At 40.3% G+C, this 16,145-nt stretch overlaps 1 protein-coding gene across 3 annotated transcripts in view; it reads right to left on the bottom strand.

Annotated features, from left to right (window-relative positions):
- LOC109040910 (uncharacterized) overlaps positions 1–16,145 on the bottom strand; it is a 63,398-nt gene that overhangs the window by 2,888 nt on the left and 44,365 nt on the right. Inside the window, exons 1-9 of one of the 3 annotated variants that reach the window (XM_072305959.1) lie at positions 13,138–13,497; positions 6,768–8,489; positions 4,956–5,438; positions 4,093–4,141; positions 2,551–2,655; positions 2,130–2,230; positions 1,388–1,654; positions 818–958; positions 216–504 (exon numbers count right to left, since the gene is read on the bottom strand). In XM_072305959.1, coding sequence (XP_072162060.1) covers positions 216–504; positions 818–958; positions 1,388–1,654; positions 2,130–2,230; positions 2,551–2,655; positions 4,093–4,141; positions 4,956–5,438; positions 6,768–8,489; positions 13,138–13,209 — 3,229 coding nt within the window. In that variant the 5' untranslated portion in view covers positions 13,210–13,497. Of the gene's footprint in view, positions 1–215; positions 505–817; positions 959–1,387; positions 1,655–2,129; positions 2,231–2,550; positions 2,656–4,092; positions 4,142–4,955; positions 5,439–6,767; positions 8,490–11,572; positions 11,871–13,137; positions 13,498–16,145 lie in introns of those variants that run through there. The other 2 variants (XM_072305960.1, XM_072305958.1) reach the window with 2 other exon arrangements.

Genomic DNA, 16,145 nt, shown 5'->3' with positions numbered 1-16,145 from the left:
AAAGAAAACGGATCTTTTTTCCCAGAAGAAGCATTTCTAAAATTTTCAAGTTCCCTGACGTCCCTGTCAAAGCATTAGATGCCTTCATCTCATTTTTCAACAATAATTAAAGTTCTTTGAATAAAGCCTAGTCCTGTTCAGTCTCTTTGGAAAACATTAAATGTTGCAGAAAATAACAACCTCTTGTTGCAAATTGAAATCAAAATTCAACAAACCTTGCTCGGAGTTCAGGATTTTGTTGGTGGTCAGATACTCTGCAGATACAAAATCAGTGAACTCAGTTATTGGTGATAAGGTGTAGAGTTGCGGTAAGGTACATGGCGAGTGTTGGAGCTGTGATATACATAGTGTGACAGGGTGAGAATTCCATTCAGCGGAGTAAAATATTCGGTCAGCCAAGATCTTCCTTTTAGTGATATCAATGTTTGAAAAGTCACTCCATCGAATCTTACTTGAAGCCGATAGGCTTCGGAAATGAGGCGGTACAACAGGATTGAGTTGAAGCTGTAAAAAAAAAAAAAAAAAAAATATTGTCAAACTAAGAGCATTTGTTCAAGTGAATGTTTCAAATGGTTTTTTTTTTAGTGTGCCTGCATTTAGGAATTATTTTTTACATTATGTTTTCTGAGATGATTATTAATATTGTAAAGCTAGCAATAACTAATGATTTCTTCAAGTCAAAGTTGCAGCTGTAGCAGACACTCAAATGAAGTTAGTACTTTCCAGTAGAATAAATGAAACAAAATGATGGGGGGAAAAGGAGGTAAAGGTACATGAGAAATGAGAAATAAAAATGAAATGAGTTTTATAAATGTACCTGATCTAGAACTTGTGCAAGAGCTTCATGATTGGCTATTATCACAGCGCCATAATTATCTTCAAGGCTTTTGTGCACGACACTTCTTCCTTTTCTGAGACGCAGTCTTGCTTTTCTCTTCTCGTGGTCATCTTCATTATTCTGGAGGGCAATTACAAAATGAGCCGAATAAGTTATAAATGTATGAGTTCAACAATTGTAGAGATGAAAATTGTTTTGCATTAACCAAATTCTTTAAATTATTTTGTCAATAATCTCTTTATGAATGGAGGCTTTCCTTTTTTTCAAGGTCCATGTACAGTTTTAAGTAGGGCTTGCTTTTATAAATCGTTTTCGATACCTTAAGATAAGTACATCATTCTTTGGAAGCTCTTCGAAAATTATCTTGAAGTTAACTTAGCACAGGTATTCAAAATTCGACCAGGTTTCTGGTCAGTTTTTGAAACATAAATCTGAGGCAGCTTTTATGTTTACGGGTTAGACATTGTATTATTTTTTTTTCTTACCAAAAGATTTGGTTTCCCAAATTTTAAAAAATTAATGATTATTTAATGCTTAAAAGTAACTTACATCCTCTGTTGAAAAAAAGCAGTATGGATAGTAAACATCATTGTCCGAGTCATGAGAATTTTGCACATTAAACGGTGGCTCCACTTTGATAGAGTTCTCCTTGGTGCTGAGACGAAGAGAGTTACTTTTCACCGTGTCCTCTGATGGTTTACTGATGACTTTAGATTCTTGTTCAAACGATTTCACATGATTGTTATTCAGTCGTGTGTCAAACATTCCATTCGTAACAGTGATTGGCTCGTATATATTCTCCTTCTCATACCAAGACTAAAAGAGAAAAAGATTAAGTCATATTTTGTGCAGGATCCTCTAAGATTATTAAGTATTCTAATCCTGGTCTTGTCAGGTATAGTAGAAATGAACGGAAATGGATCAATTCTGTAAAAAAATTGTTGTTGTTTTGCAAGAAAATTTAAATATATAGTTCTAGAAGAATTCCAACTTTTAACTTGCTACATTCAAAGCAGAATATCTTAATATTGGTAAGATCCCAAGAGAGTTCACTAGGCAGTGATAAAATTTAAATGCTGATCACATAATCCGGTAGCTAAATTTTACAAAGAATACAATCAACTATAAAACTTTTTGAAATCAATTAGAAAATCAATGTACCTATGCTTCATATGGACTAAATTTTAATGGACTAAATTAATGGACTAAAATTTATGGACTAAACTAATCAATGATTGAGGCAATTAGAAAAGTTGTAAAAACAATCTGAAAAGATTTCCATCCAACTTACCAATTTTTTGTTTTGCATTGGTTCATAGTCCACACTGTGTTCTCTTTTAATACTGGCAGTCCTTTGCGGTTTTGTTGGTGCAATGTTTTGGCGAGGTTCACCTAAAAAAAATTGGAAAAGGAGAATTTCTTAAAGTTAGAAATTTTGTAGTGCAAGAAGAAAAAATAATAGTCTATGTGCTTAATCACCTTACTCGAGTCCCTGGTAAGAATTTTCATGATTTATGGTGAAAACTGTGAAAGTGGAAATAATTGCCAATATGAATTGGTAATTTTGAAATATTTCTTGACCCTAGTCATGCTCTTAAAAGCCCTTTCAAACAGTCTTATGAAATGTCTAGTAATGATAAAAACAGCAGCTTCCTAAACTGCCTCTCTAAAACAATTTAAAGGGCTTTAAAGTAAAAGAAAGAAGCACCCACCAATATTAGCATAAACTGTCCCATTTGTTTCTGGAGGAGGAGGTCGGGCCGGTCTGACTGTTGTTGATGGATTGCGAGGGGGAGGAGGCGGTTTCGAAGGCCGACCTAAAATCAAAAAAGAAATCAAAGTTAAATATTGAGGCATGAAGTGCAAATTAACTCTGTAAAGAAAAATAATAAAATGAAAATAAACAACCAATCATGATCTGAAATCAAACCGACCCCCATACATTTTTATGGAAGTTTTAAATTGCTTCGCCAAATATGAGAGGTAGGTAAATTCAAAATCCAGTCCTCCATAAATTATAAAATGTAAAACATATATTTTTCAATTCCTAAAAACTTTAACTAATCATTTATCCAAATCTGCATACATGAGAGAGTTTGTGAACTAAGAAAATAGCCGTGAGAGGGTTCAAGCAATCTGTAAAAGTGGTGTCAAAAGCTTTCAAGCACCCATGGCCGGATTTACCTACTTGCCTCCCATGGGCCGCCTGTATTTTATCGCCCTCTTCTCATTCATTTTGAAACATCAATAAAAACCATCAAGTGAACGCGCTGGAGGGAGAAGGGTGCATAAGACGCGTTCACTCGTGTTGGACACATTTTTTGCGTAAGCTCTGTCAACACTACTAGCAAAAGTTCACGGAACTTCAAGCGAAAGTTCAGTTCCCGTTCCGTAAACCTATCTCTGTGGGGACAAGGCCTTTCATTTGTAAGAAATGAACTAAAAAATTAAGAAAGAACAAACATAAATGTGGTTTAATAATTTTAACTTCCGCCGCCGTGCCGCGCTGACCACACTGTGTTTGGCGCAATGCGTGAAGTATTCATGTAGTCTTGTAGGAACTGTGCGTTTCACGCCGCGCGGCCGCGCCGACCGCTGTTGACCGTACTGTGTTTGACGCAATGCGTGAAGTATTTATGCAGTCTCGTAGGCGCTAATATGTGTTACATGCCGACCGCCGCGTCGAGGGTTTCTCCTTTTCATCTCAAGTCCTCGTCATCAATTCTTTGCGCCGCGCCGCTCCAGGCCAAATTACGTGTCTGGTTTCTCTCTTAACTCAACTAATTAAAGGTGCGCAGTCTTTTGAATCACCGAAATACGACAAAATTAGAAATTATGAACTCTCAGGAAAAGAGAGATTTTGTCACCTTTTCTTGTTTGTAATTTTTTTCTGAATCCGATTTTTTTGTACCTGCATTTAAAAAAATTGCAAAATTTGCCGCCCCTTAATTTTGCCGCCATGGGCCGCGGTCCATGTGGCCACCCCCTTAAACTGGCCCTGCAAGCACCCTTTTCACGATCGCACAACAAAATGAGAGTTTGTGATATGTATTGAGCGCAAATGACTGACACATTATTTTGGATCTGTTGATTCAAATTGCATTATTTTGAAATTTAAAAAAAAAGAACTACAGTAAACTGTCACAACAGGATGGACAATTTTCTCTCCTTTAACGCACTAATCCAAAAATACCGCTGCAAGATTCAATAACCCTTCTCAGAATCGAAGATTTTTAGTAGAAAAGAATATTTACCTGAAGCTGGAGCTCCATTTTTCTTTGGTGTTCCAACATCCATTGGAATCTGTAAACAAAAAATGATTGATTTTTTTGACTGGTAGGTACCCAGACATGCTAATAATGATTCTGAAGGTAAATATCCTGCTATCACTTTTGTTGAAATACTAGGGCTTCTACATGGAAGGAAGCATAAAACTCAACTATTGCAGTACCTATGTGTCCATTACGGTCATAGTAATTTTAATACTAAAGAAGGTTCAAGCGCAATTCCTGTGCTCACTGTTTCGTTAATATCTACCTACCTAAAATATCGATTTTCCGTGTCTTCCACACAAAAACTGTTCTAGTTGTGTAAAGCCCCCCCCCCCCCCCCCAAAAAAAAAAATCCCCGAATATTAGTTGTTCATTTGCTTATTGTTGAGGTACCCAAGGTAGGTACCCAATTTTTTCATTTTTTTTTTTTTATAAAATGAAGTAGGTAAGGGTCTTTGATGGTGATTTCTGGTAGATCTCCAATGCTCTAATTTAGAAATTTATTTTTTCTTCATTTTTCTCTCAGGAAATCCTTGGAGGATGCCTGGAAAAAAAAATGAAAATCGGATTTAGCATCGAAAATTCTATCGATTAACTATTGGAAATCTTTGCCCCATCTTGGCTTTAGGCCTGTGTAGGTAATTTATTCCAAATGAATTAGAGTGTCTCGTCTGTGACAATCCGGTAATAGTGCTGTACTATTTGTGTATTTTTCAGATTGCTAATTGTGGATGCTGAATAAGTGCCCTGTAAATCCACTTAGTCTGACAATTTTATAATATCTTGATATTCTCTACTTAAATATTTTCAACTCTAGGGGATATTTGGGATTATTTTATACTCACTGTTGGTGAAGCTTTGTTATTGATTCCGGCTGTTTTATCACCTCTGAGAACCTCAACTCCAGATTTGTTCAAGTCAATAGGGTGTATGATTTCTGGACGAGGTTTCGGTGATAAAGGTGTTGGAGGTGCATCATCCACTGGTTTGTCTTCATCTTTGCTGTTAAAACGCAAGAACTTCTTCAGAGTAAAACGCATTTTGGTTGCAGCACCATTGATCTTTCTTGCCTTTTCAACCATAGGACTTGGTATAGGTTTATCGGAAGATAGATTATCATGAGACAAGGAGACTCGCTTTGTTTCGTAGTCAGACAAACTGTTCTTTTTTGGTTTTTGAGGATGGCTGTATATTTGTTGCTGTGGTGATTGATCAGGAGAATCATGGTCTACTTTGGGCTCTGTCAACGGTGTTGGGGGAGGTTGAGGAGCTTGGCGCTTCATTTTCAAGGATGATTCTGTTGAGAGGTAGTCCAGTGATTGAGAGAGCTGCAAAAGAAAATATTTATCGATGAGCGAAAGGTAAACTACATGGTCAAAATTACAGGATATGTCACTGATAGAATTGAAGCAGCCTGTTGTTTTTTAATATTTTAAAGTTCTTAAGTCTAGGCACAGCACATTTTATTTCTGTGGAGAAATCTCAATTATTTCACAACTTCTCCTGTAGGTATTACCTAAGGAACTTATTTTGGCCCTTCAAGAGTAACTCTTGGAATCATTCTTGATAAAAGTTTGTCTTGTTCATCTACTATTTCTATTTTTAGAATAGATAAGTCATACCTACCCAAGTAACTACTTAAGTTGAAACTTTGAAATATTCTGACGAAAATACTTTTTATTTTATATCTAACATTTTTACCGTCTCATGTTTTTAAACTTTTCCTACGCGTATTTCTAAATTATTTTAAACTTTATTTGAGTTGGTTAGTTGAAGCAGCTGAGAAAATTTTAATTTTTGAATTATCTGCTTGAGATGTAGACCTAAGTATTGGTTAGGTTTAATTTGATGAAATTTCTGCCTCCATGATAATTTTGACTATTTCTTAGGGAGATCTATTTTTTTTTTTCAATCCCCCCCCCCTCCACAAGAACATTTTTTCCCTTGCGGGTTTATTCTGACCCACCTATGTTTTTAGCGAGCTCTGTCAATTTTTCTTAACGATTTCGGAGTGAAGGTATGTGAGAATTGAAGCTGTGGTTTGCAGAACTCACAATTCTACGCAAAGGCTTCAAATTATGATCAAAAACGTTTTTTTCAATAGTTTTACTTGTCCTGTGGAATAGGAGGCCTGATCGAGGGGGTGGGGGAGTGGTGGTGGTTAGGAGGCAAAATCAAACGCCTCATCCCTCTCTTCAGCTCCTTCTCCTTGTTTTAATACAGTAAAAGCTCACCAAGTCGAATTACGGTTGCGACGAAATGCCGCTCAAATGCTCAAGTCAAACTTGTTTTCGGTCCCTAGACACGTCCATAAGGCGGTGGAGAATCGGCAAGAGAAGACGAATTGGACTGCATTTTGCAATTTGGAACTATAAATTCTAGCCCGATTTAAAAACAACGTATGTACCATCGTTTCCCTATGCACATACGTGTTTTTTCAGATGAGTCAGAATTTATAGGTCCAAATTGCAAAATGCAGTCCAATTGCAGCTCAAGTTAAATTTTTCTTCAGCCCCTACACAATTGGACTTAGCCAGCTTTCACTGTATTAATATAGAAATGATGTATTTAAAGGCCCTGCTCCGTCAATTTTTCTCCCTCGAAAGGAATTCCTCCCTACTCTTTCAAAAGTTCTCAACGTCGGAAGAACTACTCACCGATTGCTCCGTGACGAACTGCTCGCAGAGGGCGGTCAAGGGTTCCGAGTGATGGTGGAGCGAGAAAGAAGTCGGTCTGACGGCCACCTTCGGTTTGTCCTTGGTGAAACCGTGCAAGAAGGAGGACCTGGGATTGGCGGGAGGGGAGGTGGCCGAAATGGAGACGTACGGAGACGCGGTCGTTTCCGAAGACTCGTCTGAATCCGCCCTTCCGTCCGGCTCCCCGGCCAGCTCCCGACTCTCCAACTCCAGGTTGGTCCCACTCAAATCCAACGAGTCCGGCTTGCCACCGTTCTGCACGTGTGAGTGGTTCGAACGAACATCCTCATCATGCTTCTCCCTGGTAGCCGCGTTGATCTTACTATAGCTAGAGTTGATGATGAGCGGGAGTTGGATGGGGTTCTCTCGCACCGTCGACTCCGTCCCGTTCATAGTCACAGCCACCTCACTCGCGAAGCTCTCTTTGAGCGTGGTCTTCGGCGAGTCGGAAGAGTTCTTCGCGTTCTTCGACACCACCGAGTCCACCGGTTTAACCTCTTCGTTTTTGTACATAGCCAGTCTATTTTCATTATCCTTGAGCAAATGTTTATCAGTCTTTTCAGCGTGCGTTGAGTCGTCCGTGATGTCCACGGCGGACAGGTGGAGGAACTTCTTGGTCCGGATCGGCTCGTGGACCTTGGTCAGGATGGTGCCTCTGGTGATCTGCGTCTTCCTGTTGGTCCCTCGGTGCGCCGCGGGGCTCTCCTTGAGCTCGTCCAGGCTGATCCGCAGGTTGCTTTTGACATGGACGTTGGTTTGACTATCTTCGACGTTCTCGTCGATTGTTTTGGCGACGTCGATCGGGTGCAGAACCACGTCTCCCCCGTTCTCCTGCATCGGGGGTGGCGTCGGAGGCGTCGGGAACTTGTCCTCCAGCATCACCTGCATCTTGACGACGTCCGAGGGTTTCTCCGGCTCCCCGGGGACGACCTCCACGTTGGTGCAGTTCTCCTGCTCCTTCGTGGAGGCGGAATTGAAGGGCGCCGGCGGTGGAGGAGAGATCTCCTCGCTCGGTATCGGCTCCAAGTAGACATCTCCGGAGGTCACCTCGATGTTGCTCGAATAGACCTTGTCCTCGCTGCCTTTCTGACTCAGAGCTTGGTTCAGAATCAGGTTGGTGAGGTTGTTCTCCGCCACCCGATTCGTGACCGTCGTGTTGTTCTGCGTCACAGCGGCGTCGTTCGTGTCGAGTAATTTGAACAGATGCGTCTTCCTGGACGAAGCTATCGAGTTGGTGTACGGTGCAGAGTTGTTGACGACCGGTTTATTCTTGTCTTCGTTCTCGAAAGCCGATTTGATTAGGGTTGCTTTCTTCTTGGGTGGAGCTTGGGAGGTGGCGAAAGGCTCCACGGAAACGAGGAGGGTTTGTTTCTTGCCCTCGCCGTCCGTTAGAGGCTTGCCGAGTTCGAGGGGTTGGATCTTCTTGGTTTTCTTGTCGTTCTTCTCGTCCAGGTTGGCCGTGACCGAGTTGAAGTCGGTGTTGATCCTTGTGAGCTTCTGGAGTTCTTTCTCGTCTTCGCCGTCCGGGAAGATGATGTCGCAGTCGTCGTTGGAGGACTCGAAGAAGCCGTCCTCCTCGTCCGACGAGTACTCGTCGCCGCCATAGCCGATGACTTCGAACTCCTCCGGCAGGAAACTCACGGTGTGTTTCTTACCCGTGTGCGATTTCCCTTTGAGGATACTCTGAAACACACAAAAATGATAACATATTATTGATTTGAAAATGATAATATAAAATCCTCTATTTACCAATATTGTCGTTGGTAAATCTGTCAGAAGTCCATCCGTCCACTGACTTAGTTACCAGAAAACTTGACGTTTGAAGTGTCGGTGAAGCTAAAGTCTCAGAGACAAGCTCTCCTAGTAACGCCTTGAATTATTCCCGTAGGTAAAGCGGAAAATGGTGTTCACATTTCCTTTTTCGCCCGATATGAATTTTTCAGTTGTCAACACAAAACACAATGACTATTTCGGCTTTATTAGCCATCATCAGGTGATTACTAAAAGCGAAGAACGAAAATAAAACGAAACGGAAGCTACATCATTACATAGTGCACTATCACCAGCGGCGCGTCGCGGAACTTGCCGAAAGTTGACAATCGAAAAATTCACATCGGGCGAAAAAAGAAATATGAGTACCATGATACAACCCGATAAAGACGAGAAAAAAAACATAAACTGGAAAAAATGCGGAATGCAATGTAGTGAGAAATATCGTTTGAAAGTGGGTCACTCGAGGAGTAAAGGAAGAAATGCAAATAATGCCTAGATGCTTTTAAAAATTCATTCCGTAAAATTTAATTTTACCACGGAAAAATTCACTGAGTACAAAGGTTCTTTGGAGAAGACCATGAGCCCTGGTGAATTAGATTTGAAGTGTGTCTAGTCAAGTAAGCGTGATGGAAAATAATAGGGTGGGGAAGCGGCAGCCCTTCCCCTTGCAAATCCCTCTTGTTGTCGTCATCTGAGAAGCACGCGGCTAGTGACTTACAGCGGCACACTGAGCGCGTAAACTTCGAGGACAGGAAAGCCAGAACCCCTTCAAGGCCTTGAATATGCAACATGGACATCCACTGAGGACGAATAGTTGCATCCAGGCGTTGCGCTACCGTCAACTTCGAGTCCTCGCGGCGTGACGCAGCGCCTTTGGTAATAGTTAGGTACACTCAAACCGCATTATAGTTCTTTTTTATCTCCGGTTTTAAGAATTGAACGCAGATGAGCTAAATTAAAGCAAAGGCTCAAATATTATTTCCCTTTTTGAGGTAAGAAACATGTATAAAAATTCACACCGCATTGTATACACAACAACAATTTATCGGTCCTATCGCGTTTGTAATGAAATATAATCTAAGTTTCAAAACATACCGTCGTAAATATTTTTCTCAATTCGATTAATGCCTAGAATTTTAGCAGAGTGTGTGCGAAAAAATGATAATTATAACTACATGCCAAGTCGGACGTCAGCGCACGGAAAAGTTCTATTTTACAAGGAACAAACGAATATAGGTACTAACTCAAGGCCGGATTTACCTACTTGCCGCCCATAGGTCGCCTTTATTTTGCCGCCCCCTTCTCATTCGTTTTGAAACATCAATGAAAACCATCAAATGAACGTGCCAGCGGGAGAGGTGTGCATAAGACGCGTTTACTCGTGTTGAACACATTTTTTGGGAAAGCACTGTCAACACTACTAGCAAAAGTTCACGGAACTTTGCGCAAAAGTTAAGTTTCGTAAACCTATCTCTGTGTGGACAAGGCCTTCCATTCATAAGAAATGAATGAAAAAATTATGAAAGAACAAACATGAATGTGGATTAATGATTTTAACTTCCACCGCCGCGCCGCGCCGCTGCTGAACGCTCTGTGTTTGACGCAATGCGTGAAGTATTCATGCATTCTTGTAGGCGCTATCCATTTCACGCTGACCGCAATGACCGCACTGTGTTTGATGCATTGCGTGAAGTATTCGTGCAGTCTTGTAGGCGCTAATATGTGTTACCTGCCGATCGCCGCGCCGAGGGCTACTCCTTTTCATCTCAAGTCCTGGTCATTATTTCTCTCTAAGTCGCGCCGTTCCAGGCCAAATTGCGTGTTTGGTTTCTCTCTTAACTCGACTATTTAAAGGTGCTGTCTCTTGTATCACTGAAAGACGACAAAATTAGAAAGTATTATACTCTCAGGAAATGAGAGATTTGGTCGCCTTTTCTCGTTTGTAATTTTTTTTTAAATCCGATTTTTTTATACCTACATTTAAAAAAATGGCAAGATTTGCCGCCCCCTATAGATTTGCCGCCATGGGCCATGGGCCATGTGGCCACCCCCTTACTCCGGCCTGTGAACAGTAGTATAAAGTCTGAACTCGTAGAATTGGGATGCTTTGTAAAAATAGATTAAAATAGAAAAATTTACGGAGTGTACAATGTTCTGCAAAAACATTAGTACCTCGTTCATGAAATGATCAACAAATCATATTACAGGCAGTTATTTTAATCTTTATAATTTCCTTTTTTCCTTTGGCTTCCGAATAAGCTAACTATAAAAGCGCCGAAATCATTATTGCTGCATCAAGGTCGTTTGGCGCATAAAACTCGTACCTCCGTGTTACCAGTTTACTCTCGATCGCTCCATGTTCGGCTTATGAAACCGACCTTGCAAAATACATTTCGTGTGTGGTGAGAGTTTAATGATATTGACATTTTTTTTTTTTTTTTATAATTAATTATACTGAACTACATTCTGACGATTTCGTGGGTAAGAAGCGTAAATTAAAAGGTTTCAAACTTTCTACGTACGGTCCAAGAAATTTTTGCGCAGCAACATCACATTTAGGGGCTCACCCGGGATGTTGTAGCCTTAAAGTATCGATAAGTTAGATCTAAAAAGTATGCATAAACAGCTGTATAACTTCTTTATAAACTGTCCTACAACACAAGGCCTGAGCCCCATCATACGTATATTCCTATACTAAGGAATAAGGAAGAACGCCGTATGAACATTCGAGTGTTGCCCAATTTCTCCGGATGAAACAAATATTATTGAGAAAAGTTATTCATATTTCTATTTTATATGTTCAGATATTTTAGATAAAAATGCGAACAAAATTGCCTAAAAAATTTGACGAAAAATATTCCCAATTTTCCAAGAAAATTCTGGTTTTATTGAAGTAAATCTGGCAACGTCTAAAGGCTCATACGGCGTTTTACCTTAGCACGGCAGTAAACGACATCACATTCAAAAAGAGTGTGATTCGCAAGCAAACATACCTGCATAATCCGAGCAGGCATCGCGGATCACAAGAAGGGTGCAGAAGTCTCCATTATATTTTTTTAATATGTGTTCTTTAAAACTTAAGAAGCTCCTTGAAATGGTTGATACTATACTGCCCAGATTACAAATATCTTTGCTTGGGTATAGGACTCTGCAGAAAGGAGTTGCACTTTATTTTTAAACACGAAAATGCGTATCGTCTCTCATGCCTTCGAAAAATGCATTTGCTGGCGAAGCAGCGGTTGTTCACTCGAGCTGAGAGAATATCACTGCTAGCTCTGGCTACAAGAAAATGTTCGCGATTCGAGAAACTCGAGAAAGAAAGAAAAAATTGGCGAGCACACATCGGTTGGATTTACCTACGCGAGTTTTCACAGTTGAATAAACAAATGCTGCTGCGACAGAGGATTTCTTAGTTTCCAATCACTATTACGCAACTGTTTTTGATATCTATGCAATTATTTTCAATTGAATTTTCGCGTGATTCCAGCACACATTTTTTCTAACGACTGCATTTGCATAAACACAATGACGAATGGTGACACAATTTTTATTTTGAAGAAGGAAAAAAGTTGAGTACGTGCCACAAATATTTTTGAAACACGCAATACATGTGAATGTAGATATTTATGTCTAATGTTGAGTCATGACAGCGTGAATGGCCATGCTTCAAAATAACTATCTATTTTTTCTAACATAATTTTTGAATTATAATTCTATCAAGATTTCACAGATGGCGTGAAGATACCGAGAAGAACAATCAATGTCGCATTGAAAAAGAAGTACCTAGCCATTGAATTTACATTCAATTTCATTACAACGGGAAAACAAAGCCAATTGAAGCGATGTAACGTTCTTTATGAAAATGAAGCCATAACGAGAATGAATATAGATTCTCCGAAGCAAAACGCATTCAACGTGTCACAGTTTCCGAGTTAGCAACTCAAATTGTTCCGCACAGTCTCTTATTTCTGTGCAGTTCACTTCGTCTCCAGGCAATTACGTCAGTGTACCTCTGATATTTGAAGCTTCGGTATACATACTTTAATGCGATACGTTGATAAAAATTCTGATTGAATTTTTCTTGGAAGTGAAACAGCAGTTTTTAACTTACGAACGCCGCGCGCAATCTTCGCTGTCTCGATAAAACGCCGACTAAACATGTTTTATTTATTTTTTACTATCTATGTTATTTTTTTTTTATTTTTTACAAAAATTAATCATTAACTGCGATTCATCCACGCATTTCTCATCTTAATCGGGTCTTTCCATTCAATTTTACGAAGAGGATTCAAAATTTTTCCCGTTACGCATCACAAACCAGATCACCGCTTATCAGAAAAAGTTTGGCACACAATTTAGTTGGATGTCACAGCGCAAAATTAATGTAACTGCATCGCAATGGTTTGAAGGTTGCATCAAACCACTTTGAAACTCGTTTGATGACAAAATCGACATCGCAGGTACCTAATCAATAATGTTTCGTCTTAGAACAGGGACGAAAAGAATTTTAAAAATGATTGCATTTGAGTCAAATCAATTTAATTGTAAAGCGTCTAACCTGAGCGAAAGTAGTCTCAAATGAAATTGGAACAATATCACTAGACACGGGAGTATCACTACACGTGTTCATATTCCAGAGTTGTGATATCACTAATGCAGATAATGCATCATTGCAGTTAAGAAGTTCTGCATTTTCCAAAGTTCGGAAGCATCAAATTTAGGAACTGCTAAAGTTCTGAGAGATGATAAAAACTGAGGAACCTTCAGGGAGTGTGGGAGAGATAGGAGTGATCACTTAATTACATTAACGACTTAACGAGCACATTATAACCGGTCAGATAGAGATTGAGAGCCAACTGGATGCGCGCGCCGGCTATCCGCGGCCCAACTGCGGGCACACGTCATTTCGCGAAGCGTGGTTCGCACGCGAAAATTATGTCATTCGCTCTTGAAACCCGGCGGCGGCGCGGGCGACATTTTGTCGAAAAACAAGTTTTTTCGCGCTTTTGCTCTCGCCGCACAGTGCATCGAGTGAATGGGAGAGATTGGACCTTAATTTTTTGACCAAAACTTTAATGGAGGGGCCTTGGAGGACAAGGCGCATAAGTGCAGTTTTTGAAAAAATTGAGATATTAATAATTTCAAGTAAAACTAGTCTGAGTGCACATTCTGTGAAAAATTCGCTCCCAAATTCCAATTTTTAAGCATCGAAAAGTCAGTTTGAAATTTTTTCCCGTCATAAGGATACATGTGATTTCGAAACTTCAAACACGTATTTCTCGAAATAGCAAACACTGCACTTGTGCGCCTTGTCCTCCAAGCCCCTCAATCATTTATGTTTATTCCATTAAATTTTGAATTTCAAGGGGTGTTTCATGGAGAAAATTTTACAATAAAGCCAATAAAGCACTTTTTAAACCTTTAAGTTTTGTATAAACGGAGTTGTAAGCTTTGATCCAAATTTTGTCCAACGTTTTCAATTGACTCGATCCACTGTGCGCCGTCCGCTACCGAAACAGATCGCGCATTCGTCACTCCGCGAGTCGTCAGGGCAAAGTCGGGCAATTAGTTGCACTTGTGAGCGGGTCCGCTCCAGCTTGTCAACAAAGCTTCTCGTTTTGTCAACTGGTTTCTCAAAAACCCACCTCCGTCGTGCGTTGAGGAAAAAGCACCTTATGAACTTTCAAGCGTTGCCAAATTTCCTCTAGAAGAAACGCTGATTTTCCGGAAAACTTTGGAACTCTTCTTTCCGAATTTTTCAAAGAATTTAACGTGCAATTTATTCTAGTTGTCCTGAAAATTCGAAAGGAATACACTCATAATCCTCCCCCCAAAACCGATCTCTTATCAGAAGAATTTTGGCAACGTCTACGTGTTTAAATATCGTTGTTCCTCAGCATTGCAGGGCTGTATTTGGATATTTTTATCGGAGTGGTCACGTGATTCCTGTAGCCTTCATGGGAGAAAGGAGGAGGGAAAAAAATGAAAGATGGCGCTGAGGCGATTTGCCGGCAGTTGTAGCATATGGAAAATCTGGCGGTGACAGCAGATGGAATTTTTGAAGCATATCTCGAACTGAGAAGATAAGTTGTAACTAAAAATAGTATTATTTCAACTGATACAGTTTTGCCAGCCCCCAAGTTCTATTCTATTTTGCTGGTTGTGTTAAAGATGTTGTTATGTCGTCCCTTAGATCATGAAATTTTAAAAGTTTGAGCTTCTTGTCATGAAAATATTTAGGATCTCTTGGCTTCTGTAGTTTTCGCGAATTTGGCTTTCCCTAATTACTCCATCAGTCCACAGATGGTATAGTTCCAAAAAGCAAACGAAGCGCCCTCCATTAGTACTGCATGCGACGAACACGAAAGGAATTTCTTTATAACGCCTAAAATCTGGATGCAACTATTCGGCCTCTACGGATGTCCGGGTTGCATACACACTAATGGTAAGGCGTTTTGACTCGCCGCTTCACCCGCGCCGTGGTATGGCGGTGGACTGCACTGCGAAGATCCAAAATGACATGCGCGATCAATTCCTCGTTTATACTACAAATATATCTCTCAGGCACGAAAAGTTGGATGTAAATACCTTTTGTGTTCCAGTTTTGATATCGCGGTGTGTTAAGAATGATTATCGGATGTAGATCGGATATTCGTGTTCAAGAGATATCTTTGCACAGTAAATAAATAATTAAAGGTGCTCTAGTGCTCTGTCCTTCTGGATCCTCGTATTACCACCTGCTGTCGCACCACCGTGTCGAGAGTGGAACGGGCAAGCGCCGGGCCAATCAAAACGCCTTCAATTCCGAGCGTATGCAACATGGACGTCCGTGGAGCTCGAATAGTTGTATTCAGGAGTTAAAATTAAATTCGCTTGGTAATCGTCGCACGCGATACTAACTAACTAACTGAGGGCAGTTTGCGTGTTTCTCTCAGACCTTAACTTAACTCCAGCGTTGTCTATTATGCCGATAATATAAACTATTTCTGATTTTTATCGTAGCAGTATTATCAATATTTTTGTTTGCGGGGGAGAGTTTGAAAAGTCCAGTCAGAAATGTACATCATCCTACGATCAGTCCAGAACCCGATAAGGCAGGACTTGAAATGCTTGAAGACAACATATTTTACGTTACTGATTGCTTCAGAGTCATCGAGTTGAAACACCAGTCATCGGTGGACCGGGCTCATTAAAATCGAATCAATGACAGAGGATTGAAGAGAAGCCGGCCTAAAGTACCTGACGTAAATCCCAGGTAAGAAGTTGACGAAAATCATGTTCAGGTTTCATCTAAAGTTTTCCTTCGTTTAGGCAATTACACTTTTAGGCTCTGCATTTCTCACTTTTAGGTTTGGGCTTTTAGGTACACCGCGCCGTCTCCACGGACAGAGTGGGGGTTTGCCTTTAGAGCCAACCGTGAATCGTGAAGGAATTTTTTTAGAATCTAGAAAGATGCCCTGAAATTGAACTGTTTCAGCCGCCGCGCCGTAATGTCAGTTCTTAAATGAAACTTCTTCAAGATGGCTGGAAGTGCGACGAAAAGCAAAAGCTGAGTCAGGGCCGGAT

This window comes from Bemisia tabaci, unplaced genomic scaffold, assembly GCF_918797505.1.
Source record: "Bemisia tabaci unplaced genomic scaffold, PGI_BMITA_v3".
Lineage (NCBI taxonomy): Eukaryota > Metazoa > Arthropoda > Insecta > Hemiptera > Aleyrodidae > Bemisia > Bemisia tabaci.
The sequence above is the reverse complement of the archived record's forward strand: the minus strand, read 5'-3'. Positions and strand labels throughout refer to the sequence as shown.